Source organism: Chlamydotis macqueenii, chromosome 8 (genome assembly GCF_036417535.1).
Source record: "Chlamydotis macqueenii isolate bChlMac1 chromosome 8, bChlMac1.mat, whole genome shotgun sequence".
NCBI lineage: Eukaryota > Metazoa > Chordata > Aves > Otidiformes > Otididae > Chlamydotis > Chlamydotis macqueenii.
The window spans coordinates 12,870,990-12,884,256 of record NC_141563.1 but is presented as its reverse complement, the minus strand read 5'-3'; the positions used below and the strand labels follow the sequence as shown (position 1 = coordinate 12,884,256).

The following is a 13,267-nucleotide window of genomic DNA, read 5'->3' as shown; positions in this document are numbered from 1 at the left end:
CACCCGCACCAAGGAGGGAAAGCGAAGAGGGACGAGGCGAGAGGGAGCGAGTGCTGAAGGGGTGGGATGGTGGCTGGGTGTGCGGGGAGCGCGGGGGGCCGGCCACTGGCCTCGTGGAAAATTAAATTGCACTTGAGGGTAAATTGAATTAGGGAATAGCGGCCGCCTCGCGCCAGCCTGCGGCCATTTGGGTAATTAGCCCTGGGGACACCCCGGCTCATGGCGGCGCTGGGAAGGGGTAACCCCCATGGGGGGGGGCACCTCGGGGGGCTTGGAGCAGGGGACACAGCCTGTCCTACCCATGAGCGTGGCCACGGCACGCTGCGATGCTCCACCTGTGCCACCATCCCTGGGGGGAGCACAGTGGGGACCCCCACCAGTGCCACAACCCTGGAGAGCCGGGCTGGGAAGATTGGGACTGCACCAAACAGGATTACGGAAAGTCTATTTACCGGACTCTCTTTTTCCTGCGCGCAGGGCAGCTTTAGCTCCCCAGCCCTGTAAATCTCCCTGGTGGGCCTGGCGTGGGTGCTAATCTGGGCAGCCCTGCCCGCTAAACCCCCACCTCAGCACCCACCTCCCCACCTCTAATCCCCTGCACCCTCGTGCTGCACACCCCCGCCAATGCACCCACCCACCGCACCTCCCTAACACATCCCCCAGGCTGTCCCTGGCTTCTTTTGGTGGGGGGTAACCACTGGCAGCCCCTCATCGCAAGCCCTCAGTCGCAGGCAGGGGAGCAGCTGGCGGGGAGGGGGTGCACGAGGGGGTTATTGATGTCGGGGATAAACCCCCCAGGGAAATCAAGGAGAAGGAGGCAGCGGGGCTGCAGCCATGACACCTTCCCCATCCATCACCTGGCGGTGGGATGCACCCGCACCCGGCTGGGGGGACACAGCCCCGGCTTTGTGCCGGGGATGAGACCACGGAGGATTTGGCTAAGGGGCACGGCCAAGGCCGAGCGGGTCAGCGGCGGGAGGGCAGGGGTGCCAGCCCCACGGCCCGTGGAGGTGTGACCACGCACAGACACGGAAGAAGAGGAAACACAGAGCAAGAAAATTCATTGCAAGGGCCAGTGAGGGAGGAAGGGCTGGAGGGACCAGAGCTTCCGGTACCCGGGCTGCAGCGGAGCCAGCCGCCCTCGTTCCCCATCCTGCCAGCCTTCGCCTCCCACCTGGGCGAAGTGAAGATATCAAGAAAAAGGCTCCAAATCGGATTGACACCCCCCCTCCCCCTTAATAAAGTTTATTATCAGCCGGCCTCTAATCCTTTTAAATCCCCTGCGCAGGGGGAAGGGCTGGGATTAGGGGAGGGCAGCGTAATCCCAATGAATTTGTTACAGGGGGATTTAGGCAGCGCCAGGAGAGCAGATGGCCCTGGCCCCGGCTCTGGAAAACAACCATTTTCCTTAATGATTCCTAACAAGGATAAAAGGGCAGAGAGAATCGGGGACAGGCGCAGGGGACCTGCACCCACAGAGGTCCAGGTCCCCAGGGGTATGCTCGTGTGTACCTCCCTGCTCTGGACCACGGACATGGCCGGCACCGAACCGCAGCTCCATGGCTTGCACCGACTTTTTTCCAGGAGCTTCCTGGCTCCCCCTTGCTCCCTCCCCATCATCCTGCTTGAGGACAAACCACGAGGCACCCTAGCCATGAGGACATGCCAGCTCTACACGGGGCAGCTGGCCACGGACGCATCCAGAAGAAAAAAAGCAGGAGAAAACGTACGATAGTAACAATTTACAACATTTAAAGGATTTAAACCAAGCCAGTACTCTTCCCGGGGCAACGGGGGAGGCTGGAGTGGGGACAGCCGGCGGTGGGGGAACAACAGGGAGGGGAGATGCTACCCCGGTGTGCCTGCGTGGCAGGGACCAGCCGACACAGTGGGGCCAGCGTTGGCAAAAATAATTTATTTCACTAAGACAAGCAGAGAGCGAACAACAGCGCGGGGAGGAGGCAAGGAAAAGCGGGGGGGCCCCAGTCCAGGTCTCAAATGAGGGGACACATGAAATGCAGCTGAAATCACAACTGCCACCCCCCGCCCAGCAGTGTCTGCTTTTTTGGTGGCCTAAACCCCTGCCCTCCTGGCCCTACTAGTGGTTTGAACCCAAAGGGCTGCTCCCCAGCTTCCCAGTTTGAAACCAGCCCAGCGCCGGGGAGCACCCAAGGGCAGCTGAGTGCCCAGACCTGAGCCCGCTGTTGGTGTCCCAGATCCTGCACACCCAAAAACATGGCACTGCGACCCGAGAGGGGCATGCTCCAACACCTCCTTCCCCCCCAAAGAGAGCCCTCCGCCCTCTGCTCCCCCACTCCTGGGAGCAGGTGCCAGGAGCCTGGCAGCTCCCGGGGGAGATGCACCAAACCCCTTCCTGCTGGGTGACGAAACACCCAGCCCCTGGCCCCCTCAGCCGCTCTCAGGCCACGGGGAAGCCGAGGCGGCCCTTCCGGGCACGGGTGCGGAGGCGGAAGAAGGTGTACATGCCCAAGAGGCACATGGAGGAGAGGAAGTAGAGGGCGATGCACAGGCTGATGTCCAGGCGGGAGAAGCCCAAGCCGAGCACCCGCAGCCAAGGGCTCCTCCGCACGCCCTCCCCAGCCTCCTCCTCCTGGACCAGGACACCGGGAGCCCGCCGGCGTTCCCGGGCCACCTCGGCATCCCGGGGCAGAGCGATGGTGTCCCGCTTGCTGAGCCGCCGGCGCCGGCCGGCCACCGCTCGCAACGCCTGGCTCTTGAAATGCTGCTCGCTGAAGGAGTCCAGGTCCACGATGTCCTCGCCCACCTCCCGCAGCTTGGGGTTCAGCCGCACGATGCTGGGGCGCCGCGGCTCAGGGGAGCCCTGTCGTCCCGGAGCCCTCGTCTCACTCTCTGTCTCCTTTCCCTCCTCTTCCTCCTCCTTCTCCCTCTCCTCTCGCAGGCCCTCAGTTCCCAGCCTGGCGCCTGTCCCCTCCCCGGCCACGGGGACAGGCTCAGGCTCGGGCTCAGCATAGTCCAGGTAGATGTTGGCCGAGGAGAAGTGCGCCTTGAGGAAGGCGAGCACAGCCGGCTCATCCCAGGCGTGCACCCCCCGCTCCTCCTTGTGGCACTGTGGACACAAGTCTGGCGGAGGCCACTGCAGCTTGGGGAACTTGGGGTCCTCCGTGTCACCTCCTGCAGGGACCGGAGCCAGCGAGCGGGTTAGAGGGGACAGGTAACGCAGCCCTCTCGCTGTACTGGTATAAACACCCCACAGCATCCAGCAGCTGGGAACGGTGACAGGGACAAGGACATTTGGAGGAGCCGTCTCAGGAGGAGGGGGTCCTCTGAGGGCACACGGCAGCTTGGGGAAGCTGCCTGCGGGGAGCGTGTAAGACCCAACTGCATCTCTGGGGCGGTCTGATGCTGCGTGACCAGCTGCTGTCCCCTGCGATGGGGGATGATGACAACAGGATGTTCCCACCGCTGCACCCTAATGCAGCCATTTGCCAGCTCCATCCAGGAGGAGGGATGCTCCTCCACCTCGCCTCTCCTTTTCCCCTCGGGAAGCCGCCCCAAGTCCCCTCCCTGCAGCCCCCCTTACCTGCCAGACGAGCGTTGACCTCGTTGTGGTGGGACCAGAGCCAGAAGACAGCCTCCTGCCGGCTTGCCACCCGGTCCATGGACGCGGCCGCCATGGCCTCAAAGTGCTCGGCGCACTCCTGGCAGCCGAAGAAGTGCCGGATGTAGCAGCGCATGGTGCCCAGCACCTCCAGTGGCAGCTCTGGGGGGAAGCAGAGGATAGCAGGGACAGGAGGGCAAGTCAGGATCCTGTGGTGCCACCACCACAGTCCCTCGGCCAATGTGGCAGCCCTGCACCCCGACTCCACAGCACTTGCCCTCCCCATAGACAAGCCTTTGCCTGCACGCAGCATCCCTGCCCGTGCCACAGCCCACCCAGATGTCCCTTCCCCGTGCTCCTCACCCCCCCCAGGGACGCCAATACCTTTGTCGGGGCCGCTCTCAGCAGCCTGGATGGTCAGCAGGTGGAAGATGGTCCAGAGCCCACAGGGGTAGCCGCGGAAATGGGGCTCGCTGCCCTGGCAGCCCACCCAGGTCACGTTGGTGGGGAGCACGGCGGGGTGGGAGGCCTGGAGGACAGAAGGACATGGAGCTGGTGGCTAATGCAGGCGGAGGGGCAAGAGGCAGGGGGGAGGAGAGAGGGGGATGGGGTCCCCATGGGTGCCTTACATCTCTGTTATTCTTCAGGGCCTCCTTCAAGGCACCGCGGGGCAGCTCGGGCTCCGTCCAGTTCCTCAGCCAGCCGTCCAGGGACTGCAGGAAGGTCTGCACGCAGGGGCGCCCGGGGAAGTACTGCAGAGAGGGGAAAGGGGTGAGGAGACCCCCACCACGAGCAGTGGGCAGCCAAGACGGGCACTGGGCAGCATCAGCATCCTCTACAGCAGTGCGTGCTGGAGGGCTGTGTGGTCCCAGCAAGGTTTTGGTGCCTGACCCCAAAGGGGCTGGGAGCCACAGCGAGGCCCCTGCATCTGTGTTTAGGCTCCGAAACTCAGTCCCATCTGAGGGAGGCAAAAAGCTACTCTGACCATAAGTCAACGCAAAGCCGATTAGCAGCAGCACTTTAAAACCGCAGGCACTCCAGGGAGAGGGGGCAACCCGCCAGCGCGTGCCACGGACAGACAGATGGACAGAGGGACCAACCCACAACCCACGGGGAGGATGAGACTGCATCACACAGGAACAGCAATGGGGAAGCGAAAGGGAGGAGTATTTTGCTAGGTCTGAGCTGTTCTCCCTGAACCTGTGGGGAATCACACCGAAAGCTCTGAATTCCCAGCGGAATTCATCTGCGACCTGATGTTTCTGCTACAAAACGTAGTGTCCCCCCCGCTCCTTCGGTGGGAGGCTTTTCACACAATGCTCTGCTTTCCAGCCATCGCTTCTCTCCACGTTAAGAATTTCTTTCCGCCCTTCCTTGCCTTAAACACCTCTTGGGAACGCAACAGTTAAGGCTGGGACGTGCTGGCTGAGCTCCCCCAGCCTGAGCTCTGCGGGGCTGGCAGCAATCCTGGGGATGCGGCTCCGTCCTGTGGATGAGCGCAGCAACGGCAGTGCCGGCTCAGCATCCTCGGGGAAGCCCCGGCACCCACCACCCAGGTGCCTCCTGCCCGCAGTGGGAACACGGCTTTGCCTCCTTGCCAGGTCCGGTGCTACAGCTCATCCTTGGCCAGTGAGGGGAAGGTGTGCAGGAAGAATTAAAAGCTAATTAAAAAAAAACCCACTGCTGCTTCCCAACCACCCAAGCAACCTCGTACCCTTGGCCAGGGAGCTGGTGCGACGGGGAGGTTTGTTTCCCTAATGCTGGGGTTCTCATGAAAGGGAGAAATAGCGAGGGAGACAGCTGGGGGCAAGCAGAGGAAGAGCCACATGAAGCTCTGAGCTGAGGACTTCAGACTCATTGCACCAGTGGCTCATGTTTGGAGCTCTTTGCTGGGGGAGAGCAGGGGGTGGCTCACACATCAGCGAGGGCTACACAAGGTCCAAACTGAATGCGAGGCTCCAGGTAACAAAGGAGGGAGCAAAGAGAGTGGCCATGGCTCGGTGAAGGTCTGCCAAGGAGCCTGGGCTAGGACAGGGACGGGGACGGGGACAGGGCTCCTTCAACCCCACTGGTAGAAACCTTGGCCAAACACTCTGTCACACCAGAGAATTAAACTGCCCTGCTTCTGCTGGCTCAAAGCTCCAATACGCTTCAATTTTGCCAACAGAAGAGAAAAAAGACCTTAAATCAGACTCAGAGCGGGAGTCCCTTTCCCAGACTATCAAAGGAACCTACAGAGATCAGCTCCCCGAGCCAAGCATCCAAAGCGACTGATCAGAGTTACCAACCCCTCCGATCACGTCCGCCACCCCAGCGGGTGACAGCATCTCTTCTGAAAAGACTTTACTGCCTCGACACGACACCTTCAGCCAGCACGGAGCTTGCTCTGCCCACCAACACCTGCGTCCCACGCCTCGTCTGAAACTCTCCGGCACCTGCTCTCGGCTCCTGTTGGGACTCTGGGCTGAGTCTGGAGATCCACGGGGATGGGGACAGCCCCACAGCGGCCATGGGACGCGCTGAGTGCCAGGACACAGGGCTCGCATCGGAGACTGCCACGCTTCACTACCTGCGAGCACTGGGACGCAGTGGCCCAAACCTTGCACTTGCATTTCACCTTATAAATAGCTATGGGGAGGCGTGTGCAGTGCCTCCACGACACCGAAAGCTCCTCACCTTCACCAGCACGGCCACGTAGCACTTGAAGGCAGCCAGCTGGGCTCCCGACAGCGCGGCAGCACGGCCAGCCTCCACCCGCAGCGAATAGTGCAGCGTGGACTCCAGGTCGGCCATGTACACCTTGGAGCTGGGGAGGGCAGCAAAACACGAGGGTCCATCAGCCCGTTAACCGGCACCCCCAGGGAGCCAGCCACGATCTGGGGGTTTTCCCCACGTGAAAGGCACAGTCCCAGCCCGTTGCCCACTCGTAGCCATGACATCTCCTCCCCGCACCCGCCCCGGCCTCCCGCAGCCCAAAAATGATGGAGGGGGAGGTCTGACCGTTCAGCACGCCTCGGCTGAGACACGTTGGTCTCGTTGGAAGCGCCGATGGTTGTGTTCAGCTTGTAGGAGCCACGGGTGACGCCCGAGAGCATGCGCAGGTAGTAAGTGTAGAAGGAGCGTGCCTCCACATGCCTGCAAGGAAAGAAGCCGTGAACAAGACCCTCTTCCCTCCCGAACAGCCCCTGGCCCCCAGGAGGAAGCAAAAGAGACCGAAGGCTTAGCCAGACCAGCAACTCGGACCTCAGGAACGAAGCGTTGGGTGCTCTGCGCTCTCTGGCCACCCCGGTGGTGGGTATCCTGGGACCCAACCCAGAGCAGATCTGAGCCCTGAGGAGCCCTGCCATGCCACCCCCAGGCAAATGTGGTGGAGGGGTGGCTCGGTCACAAACCATTTTTTCCCTTTTGCCAGCTCCAGGCAGGGGTGGCAGCCCTGTTCAGTGCCCACCAGCAGCCCCCTGCCAGCCTGCCCAATCCAGCCACTATCTCCTCCCTAATGAACTTTCCCACAATTACAAAGGAGAGTGGAGAGATGGGGCACAAGCCTGGCACCCCACCAGGGTCCCCACCCTGCCACGTCCCACACTCACACGGGCAGGCGGGAGAAGGAGCCGTTGCGGAGAAGCAGGTAGCCAGAGGGGAAAGTGGTGACACCAAACTTCTTCACGAGCTCTTCCTCGGTGTTCAGCACCCTCCTCACTGCTACGTTCTCGTACTGCAGCATGTCCAGCGCCACCTGCAAGCCCAGCGGCCCTGGGTCAGTTGGGGTGGGTGGCAGGACCCCCAGCCTCACTGGGGATGGAGCAAGGCTATTTAGCACCCTGTATAACACTTCACGCCTGCAAAGTGGCGTGCAAGCTGACCAAGGAGGCTGCTGGGAGAGGACTTCCCTGCCAAAGGCACCCTGGGATTATCTGGCACTGGGGACACGGGCTTCGAGAGAAATGGGAGATAAATGCAGCTGTACTCACCTCTCTGCCCACGAAGGAGTTGCTCTTCTCAAAGATGAGCGCCAGGTACCGGTCCTTGTTCCTCTGGAAGAAGCTGCGAACCTCCTCCGCGCTGCAAGAGAGAAGAGGATGGCAGCAGGTGCCTCAGCATCAGCCGGATGCTCTGCCCTCCTGCCCAAAAGGAGCTCAGCCCTCGGCCCCGGTGGTTTGGCAGGGAAAGCCAGTGCGGGTTCAGCCCCGTTGAGCAGGCAATTCCTCCCTGCTGAAGTTTCCAGCCCAATTTTCTGCTCTGGTTCACAGGCTTTGAGAAAACCTGCCAGGGTCAGCCAAGGAGGCAGAAAACAAAGCGCAGGCAGGGCAGGGCAGGGCAGGAGGGAGCTGCACGCTCGCTCAGCGGAAAACCAGGAATGAACTTGAACAAGGGCTGTTGGGTTTTTGGCTAGGACACAGAGGCACCGGAGACCTGAAGCACGTGCCCAGCTCGACCATCGCTTTGCGAAAGCTAAATGCTCCCCCCTGGCACAGCAGAGCAACCACCTGTGTCTGGCAAAGACAACTCAGACCCCTCAAAATTTGTACTGAATCAAGAAAATCCTTTTTCAGGGCAGGAAAACCTGTTAACGGCAGCAGCCTCACTCGTCATGGCATGGCACTGCCACGTTCCCAGCTCAGGCACCGCTTGCTCTAATTAAGGCTGATGAGCAGGTTCGTTAGGAGATAGGACAACACAGCCCTTTTCATCCAGGCCACACAAATAGCTCTAGCCTGGCCAGGCCATCCGCATCTCCCTGGGATATGGGTGATGCAGCAGCTGCTCCGTGCTCATTTTCAGCTCGGGATTTCCCCAGACACCCACTCTCCATGGGATGGGGGCCGCCAGAGCCACCCCCACATCACGCTGTCCACCCCATCAGGCCACCCCTACCTCGCGGGCTCCAGCGGAGGGCAGGCGGGCGGCCAGGCGTCCTGGCTTTGCTCCAGGTTGGTGATGATGGCGTGGCGCAGGTCCTCGACGGTGGCACCGGGACCTGCGAGGGGACAGGATGCAGAGGGGTCAGTCCTGGGGAAGCCAGTCCCACGGGCTGAGCCAAGAGGAGCTGCTCTGAGCTGCCACCCCCAGGGCTCTCCAAGGTCCCAACACATCGGGGGTGCGGGCAGCAGGGCCATTGGCACTCAGGGGAAAAAGCCCTCGTGGCCCCGATACTCACTGGTAATCCTTATCCCATCCTCTGCCTTCTTGCTAAAAGCTCGGAAGAACTGAAAGGGAATAAAAAAATACATGTGAGGAAGCTGGAGTGAGAGCATTCTGAGGGTGACAGGGAGGCAGCACAGCCCAGCAGGCAGAGGCTCCCCCTGGACTGCCTCTGCCTCAGTTTCCCCACGACGTTACAGCATGCCCACTGACACCACCCACTGCAGAAGGAGCTCTCGGCCACGGCCCCATCTCATGGGGCGTCCCTGGAGGGTAGGGACGTAGGCATGGACTGGGAGTCGTGTCCTGTCAAGGGCTGAGTGCTGGCAGGCAGCAGGGCAGGCATCTTGAGGGGTCCCAGGGAGGCAACTGGGACCTCCCCGGTCCTGCAAAACGCTCTTTCTCTGCTCCAGATCTCTCACAAAGTGGGAGAAGGGTTTTTTTTTTTCCACTCCTGGCCTCCCACAGCGGCTCCAGTGCCTGCAGTACAGCCAGGGCAGAAAACCAGGTTGCATCAGACAGGTGTTTGCTTTGCAGGCTGGGCTGGGAGCATGGGCTGTTTGCAAAAGGTGTTTGGCGGGGACAGGGGATGCAAAGCAAGCGACTCCTTGGCTCTGCCACATCAGCATGCATCCCTGCCCCGGGACATGTTTCAGTCAACGTCCCATGGGTGTTGGGTGCTTAGTGAGACCCCGGGGCAGGGCTGGGGCACAAGCCAACCCAGCTGGCAAACCTCTAAATCTGACCCCACCTCAGGCTGAGCCTGTAAGCCGGAACTGAGGACGTGTCTAATGAAACCTTTATCCCCCCTGTCCCGTCTCAAGGCGATCCTGGCTTTCACCACCTGCACCTAGAGCACTTCAGCTTTATTCATAGAATCATAGGAAGGTTTGAGTTGGAAGGGACCTTAAAATTCACTCAATGCCGAGCCCCCTGCCACGGGCAGGGACACCTTCCACTAGACCAGGTCACTCAAAGCCCCATCCAGCCTGGCCTTTATTGCTTCTGTTGGAGCAAGGCTCTGTTTGCAGTGGGAAACGCCGCGAAACGGCAGTATTGACACAGCTAAGGGGCCGGGCACGGGCCCAGGAGGAGGAATGGCACCTCGCCAGCTGCTGCAGGAGGCTCCCAGTTGAGCCCCGTGCAGTATCCCACAGTATCCCTGTGCCCTCCTCCAAAACCTGCACCTGCAACCGCTCTCTGCCCTCCACCAGCCTTTCCTGGGCACTTCCAATTCAGGTTTTGGACTCTCCCTCCTCCTACGAGAGAACTGGTCTCTACGTTTCACCACAAAGCAGCATTTTGGTTTCCCCCCTCCTTGTTGCTACATCACCCAGGAGCTGCGATGGCTGCAGCTGGGCCACAGTTAGGTTTTGGGGACGGGTGAAACAGCTACAGCCTGCAAAGCCTCAAAGGGAATATTTTGGTGCAATAGCACTGTCGATCTGATCGAGCAAGAGAGGGACAAGCCAAAAGGCAAAGCACAGTGAAAATGGCAAATGCCCGGCACGCACAGCCCTTACCTTCAGCGTGGGGAAGCCGGTTATCCCAAATTCGGTGCACACTTGCTGGTTGGCCTCGTCGGCGCAGTCGATGGCCGCCAGCATCACTGCAGGCCTCCACTCTGCGGGGACAGAGGATGCAGTCAGCACAGCTCAGCCCCTCTACGGCCCCGAAAACCGCTCCAAGGATCTCCTGCTGCGCCAGCACACGGCTCTTCCTGGCCCCAAACTGGCTCATTCCTTGCAGGAGACAAACTGGTGCTTCCCAAGCCCTGAAGCCGCAGTCTGCGTCGGTGTTTGATGCCCTACTTTCTGTGCGGCAGGAGCGTGGGGAAAGCCGTGCGAGGCGGCACCAGGCTTTGCACGCCCCGTTCTTGCCGGCGCCCCAGCGCAGGCAGCTCTGCCCGCAGCTGCCTGCCTGTCTGGTTCTGCCTGCCCAGCCTCTGCTCCAGCGGGAAGTGGCCGCTGGGAGAAGGGGAGGGATGGCTAACCACGGCCGGGGGAGCGCAGGGAACACGGGCTCCAGCTCCTCTCACCCCAGACCGAGGGCTCGGTTGATAACCAAGAGGGAACAAGGCTGGGGCACCACGGCGAAGCCCGCGCAGGGGCTGAGCATCTGCTCCCTTGCTGTGTCTCTCCACTGCCACCTCCCCAGGGAGGATCAGCGGGTCTCTGGGGCAAAACAGAGATGAAGAAAAGGGGACGTGGAGGCATTTCAAGTAGCGGGCTCTGAAAGCCAAGAGCAAAATGGAGATAAAAGCCCTGAAATGGCTCCTTTTTAGCGTAAAGGATGCAAGCTGGAGAACACCCAGCCTCTCCTTCGAGCGGGATGGGGAGGGACACGGTGCAGGCACACGGATGGAACCCACGCCAATGTAGGTAGGAGCTTGCTGGAGCCAGGGACCCACTGGGACTGTCCTGTGTCACAGGTGACCGGGCAAGCGAGCCGCTTCCAGCTGCCCCAGCACCAGTGGCACAGGAAGGCTGGTGCCGAGCCCCGCTGCCAGGGGCCTGGCATGCTCCTGGACTCATCAGCATGTGGTACCCGTGGGTCACCCTGGCATCCTCCCCGTCCAGCTCACTCCTGCAAAAATCCATCCATGGGAACGGCAGTGAAGACACCAAGCAGCACGGGGGCGGCTTCCCCGCCTTTTCTCTGTGGGCACCCCATCTGTGATCCAGCCTCCGGAGTGGGGAGCCCTTGGGGGGGACTTTTGGAAAGGGACCAGGAAAGCCAGTGTTCTCCCGCAGGGCCCGGGCGCGCACCCCATTCCTCACATCCTGTCGTGTTGGGGAGCGCTGACGGCATCCCCTGGGAGGGACGGCATCTTCTTGGAGAGATGGGACGGCCGCCCTGGCCGGTGCCCTGACTCACCCACCAGTGATGGCACTATATCAATTAAAGCAATAACATGGAGAAGCCGCACGTGCCCCGGGGATGCCAGGTGGGGGGGGGGGACGGGAGGAGCTCTGGCACGGCGAGGGGTCTGGCAGCAGGGCATGAGGGTCCCCAAGTGGGACTGGGCACCAGCTAGGCCAAGCATCAAGGTCAAAGCTGGGAACAAACCAGCTACGATCAGCATCTGGGCCCAGCGCCCTGCCAGCACCGGGGAGGAGAGGGGCTGAGGGAGGGTCCGGGGGGGCAGCAGGACCCCCAAGGACTGGGGCAGGCTCAGCCCGAGCTTCTCCCGGCCAAAGGATGCTGCTAAACCGGGCCTGGCCATCCCAGAGGGGGCCCTGGGCATCACGGAGGGGCTGGGCCTCCCCACCAGGCCGATGCTCCAGGGAAGCCAGGGCAGGGATGCAGGGGGATTTAGGGATGCTGATGTAAGGTAACGCAGAAGGGATGCAGGGGTGCTGACAGGGCCAAGGACGCGGAGAGGATTTCAGAGCGCTGACAGAGAGGAGGATGATGGGACAAGGACACGGGAGGGATTTAGGAGCGCTGATGGAAGGGCAGGGGCACAGGGAGGATTTAGGGGTGCTGACAGGAGAACAGACAGAGATGTGGGGGGATTTAGGGGAATAAGGACACAGGGGCAGGGACACAGCAGATTTAGGGGGTGCTGATGGGAGAAGACAGGGATGGAGGGGGGAAAACAAGGGCAAGGGCGCAGGGAGGGTTTGGGGGTGCTGACGGGGCGGGCAGGCAAGGGTGCGGGGAAGAGGGGGAGCCGTGCCGGGGACTCACCGCGGAGGTCGTGGGCCAGGGCCCGCCATGTGGGCGCGAAGTGGATGCAGTGTCCGCACCAGGAGGCGAAGAACTCGACGGCCCAGGCGCTGGGGGAGCCCAGCAGCCGCCCCTCCGCCCCGCTCCCCAGCAGCTCCAAAGGGTCAGAGGCCGAGTACAGCCCCCCGGCTCGCGCCGCCGGCAGCGACAACGACAGCACCAGGCCCACCGCCAGCCACCACCACCACCACTGCCGCCCCCTTCCTCCGCCTCCTCCTCCGCCGCCGCCCCGCGCCCGCCGCCGCCACATCGCCCGCCAGGCCGCCCGCCCGCCGCCGCCCGCCGCCTTTAGGGCCGCCCGCGCGCCCCGCCCACCGGGGGCGGGGACAAGACGGCCCGCATCGCGGCGCCCCCTGTCGGGCACGCGGCGGCGCGCCCCGCGGTGCACACACACACCCGCACCCGCCATACCCCCGCACCGTGAGGGGGGCCCCAAATACCCTCAGCCCCTCCCCGGCATCAGGCAACCCCCACAGCGCGCTGGGCAAGGGGGAGAGAGGCCGCAGCGCTGCCCTGTGACGAGGCATAAAATGATAAAATTCTGATAAAGCGAGAAAAAGACAAAGGTGGCTGATTCAGGCCCAAAACCCGCGGTGCTGCCATGACGGTCACCCCAGAGGGGAGCTGCTGGCCTGAGGGCAGCGCCCAGGTTGGGCGCCCTGATGTCATCCACCGTCACCGGGTAGCCCACGGGACAGGGATCCCGGGGATCGGGATATATAACAAGAATCCCCAACAAGGCCCCAAAATCCAGCTGCTCCACCCCCCCAAAAAAGCAGCCTTCCATTCTAGGCCTTGTGTCTGCTCCCTGCC

The 13,267-nt window shown here is 62.1% G+C and overlaps 1 protein-coding gene across 1 annotated transcript; it reads right to left on the bottom strand.

Moving 5' to 3' along the window:
• Positions 1–1,730: 1,730 nt before the first annotated feature.
• QSOX1 (quiescin sulfhydryl oxidase 1) lies at positions 1,731–12,704 on the bottom strand. The gene is made up of 12 exons (XM_086754001.1): positions 12,416–12,704; positions 10,246–10,346; positions 8,739–8,787; positions 8,456–8,558; positions 7,552–7,642; positions 7,171–7,316; positions 6,581–6,715; positions 6,257–6,386; positions 4,210–4,332; positions 3,965–4,109; positions 3,563–3,742; positions 1,731–3,153 (listed from the first exon to the last, which is right to left on the bottom strand). Exons 1-12 carry the CDS (start codon positions 12,702–12,704, stop codon positions 2,420–2,422), a joined length of 2,226 nt encoding a protein of 741 aa, XP_086610127.1. The 3' UTR covers positions 1,731–2,419.
• Between the last annotated feature and the right edge of the window lie 563 nt (positions 12,705–13,267).

Bases quoted from the DNA above. Each gene is read 5' to 3' on its own strand.
- QSOX1 (XM_086754001.1), bottom strand. From the start codon at position 12,704: ATGTGGCGGCGGCGGGCGCGGGGCGGCGGCGGAGGAGGAGGCGGAGGA. The intron at 10,347-12,415 runs GTGAGTCCCCGG...CTGTCCCCGCAG, and splicing joins CCTGGCCCACGACCTCCGCG to AGTGGAGGCCTGCAGTGATG. The intron at 8,788-10,245 runs GTAAGGGCTGTG...ATTCCCTTTCAG, and splicing joins CCGGCTTCCCCACGCTGAAG to TTCTTCCGAGCTTTTAGCAA.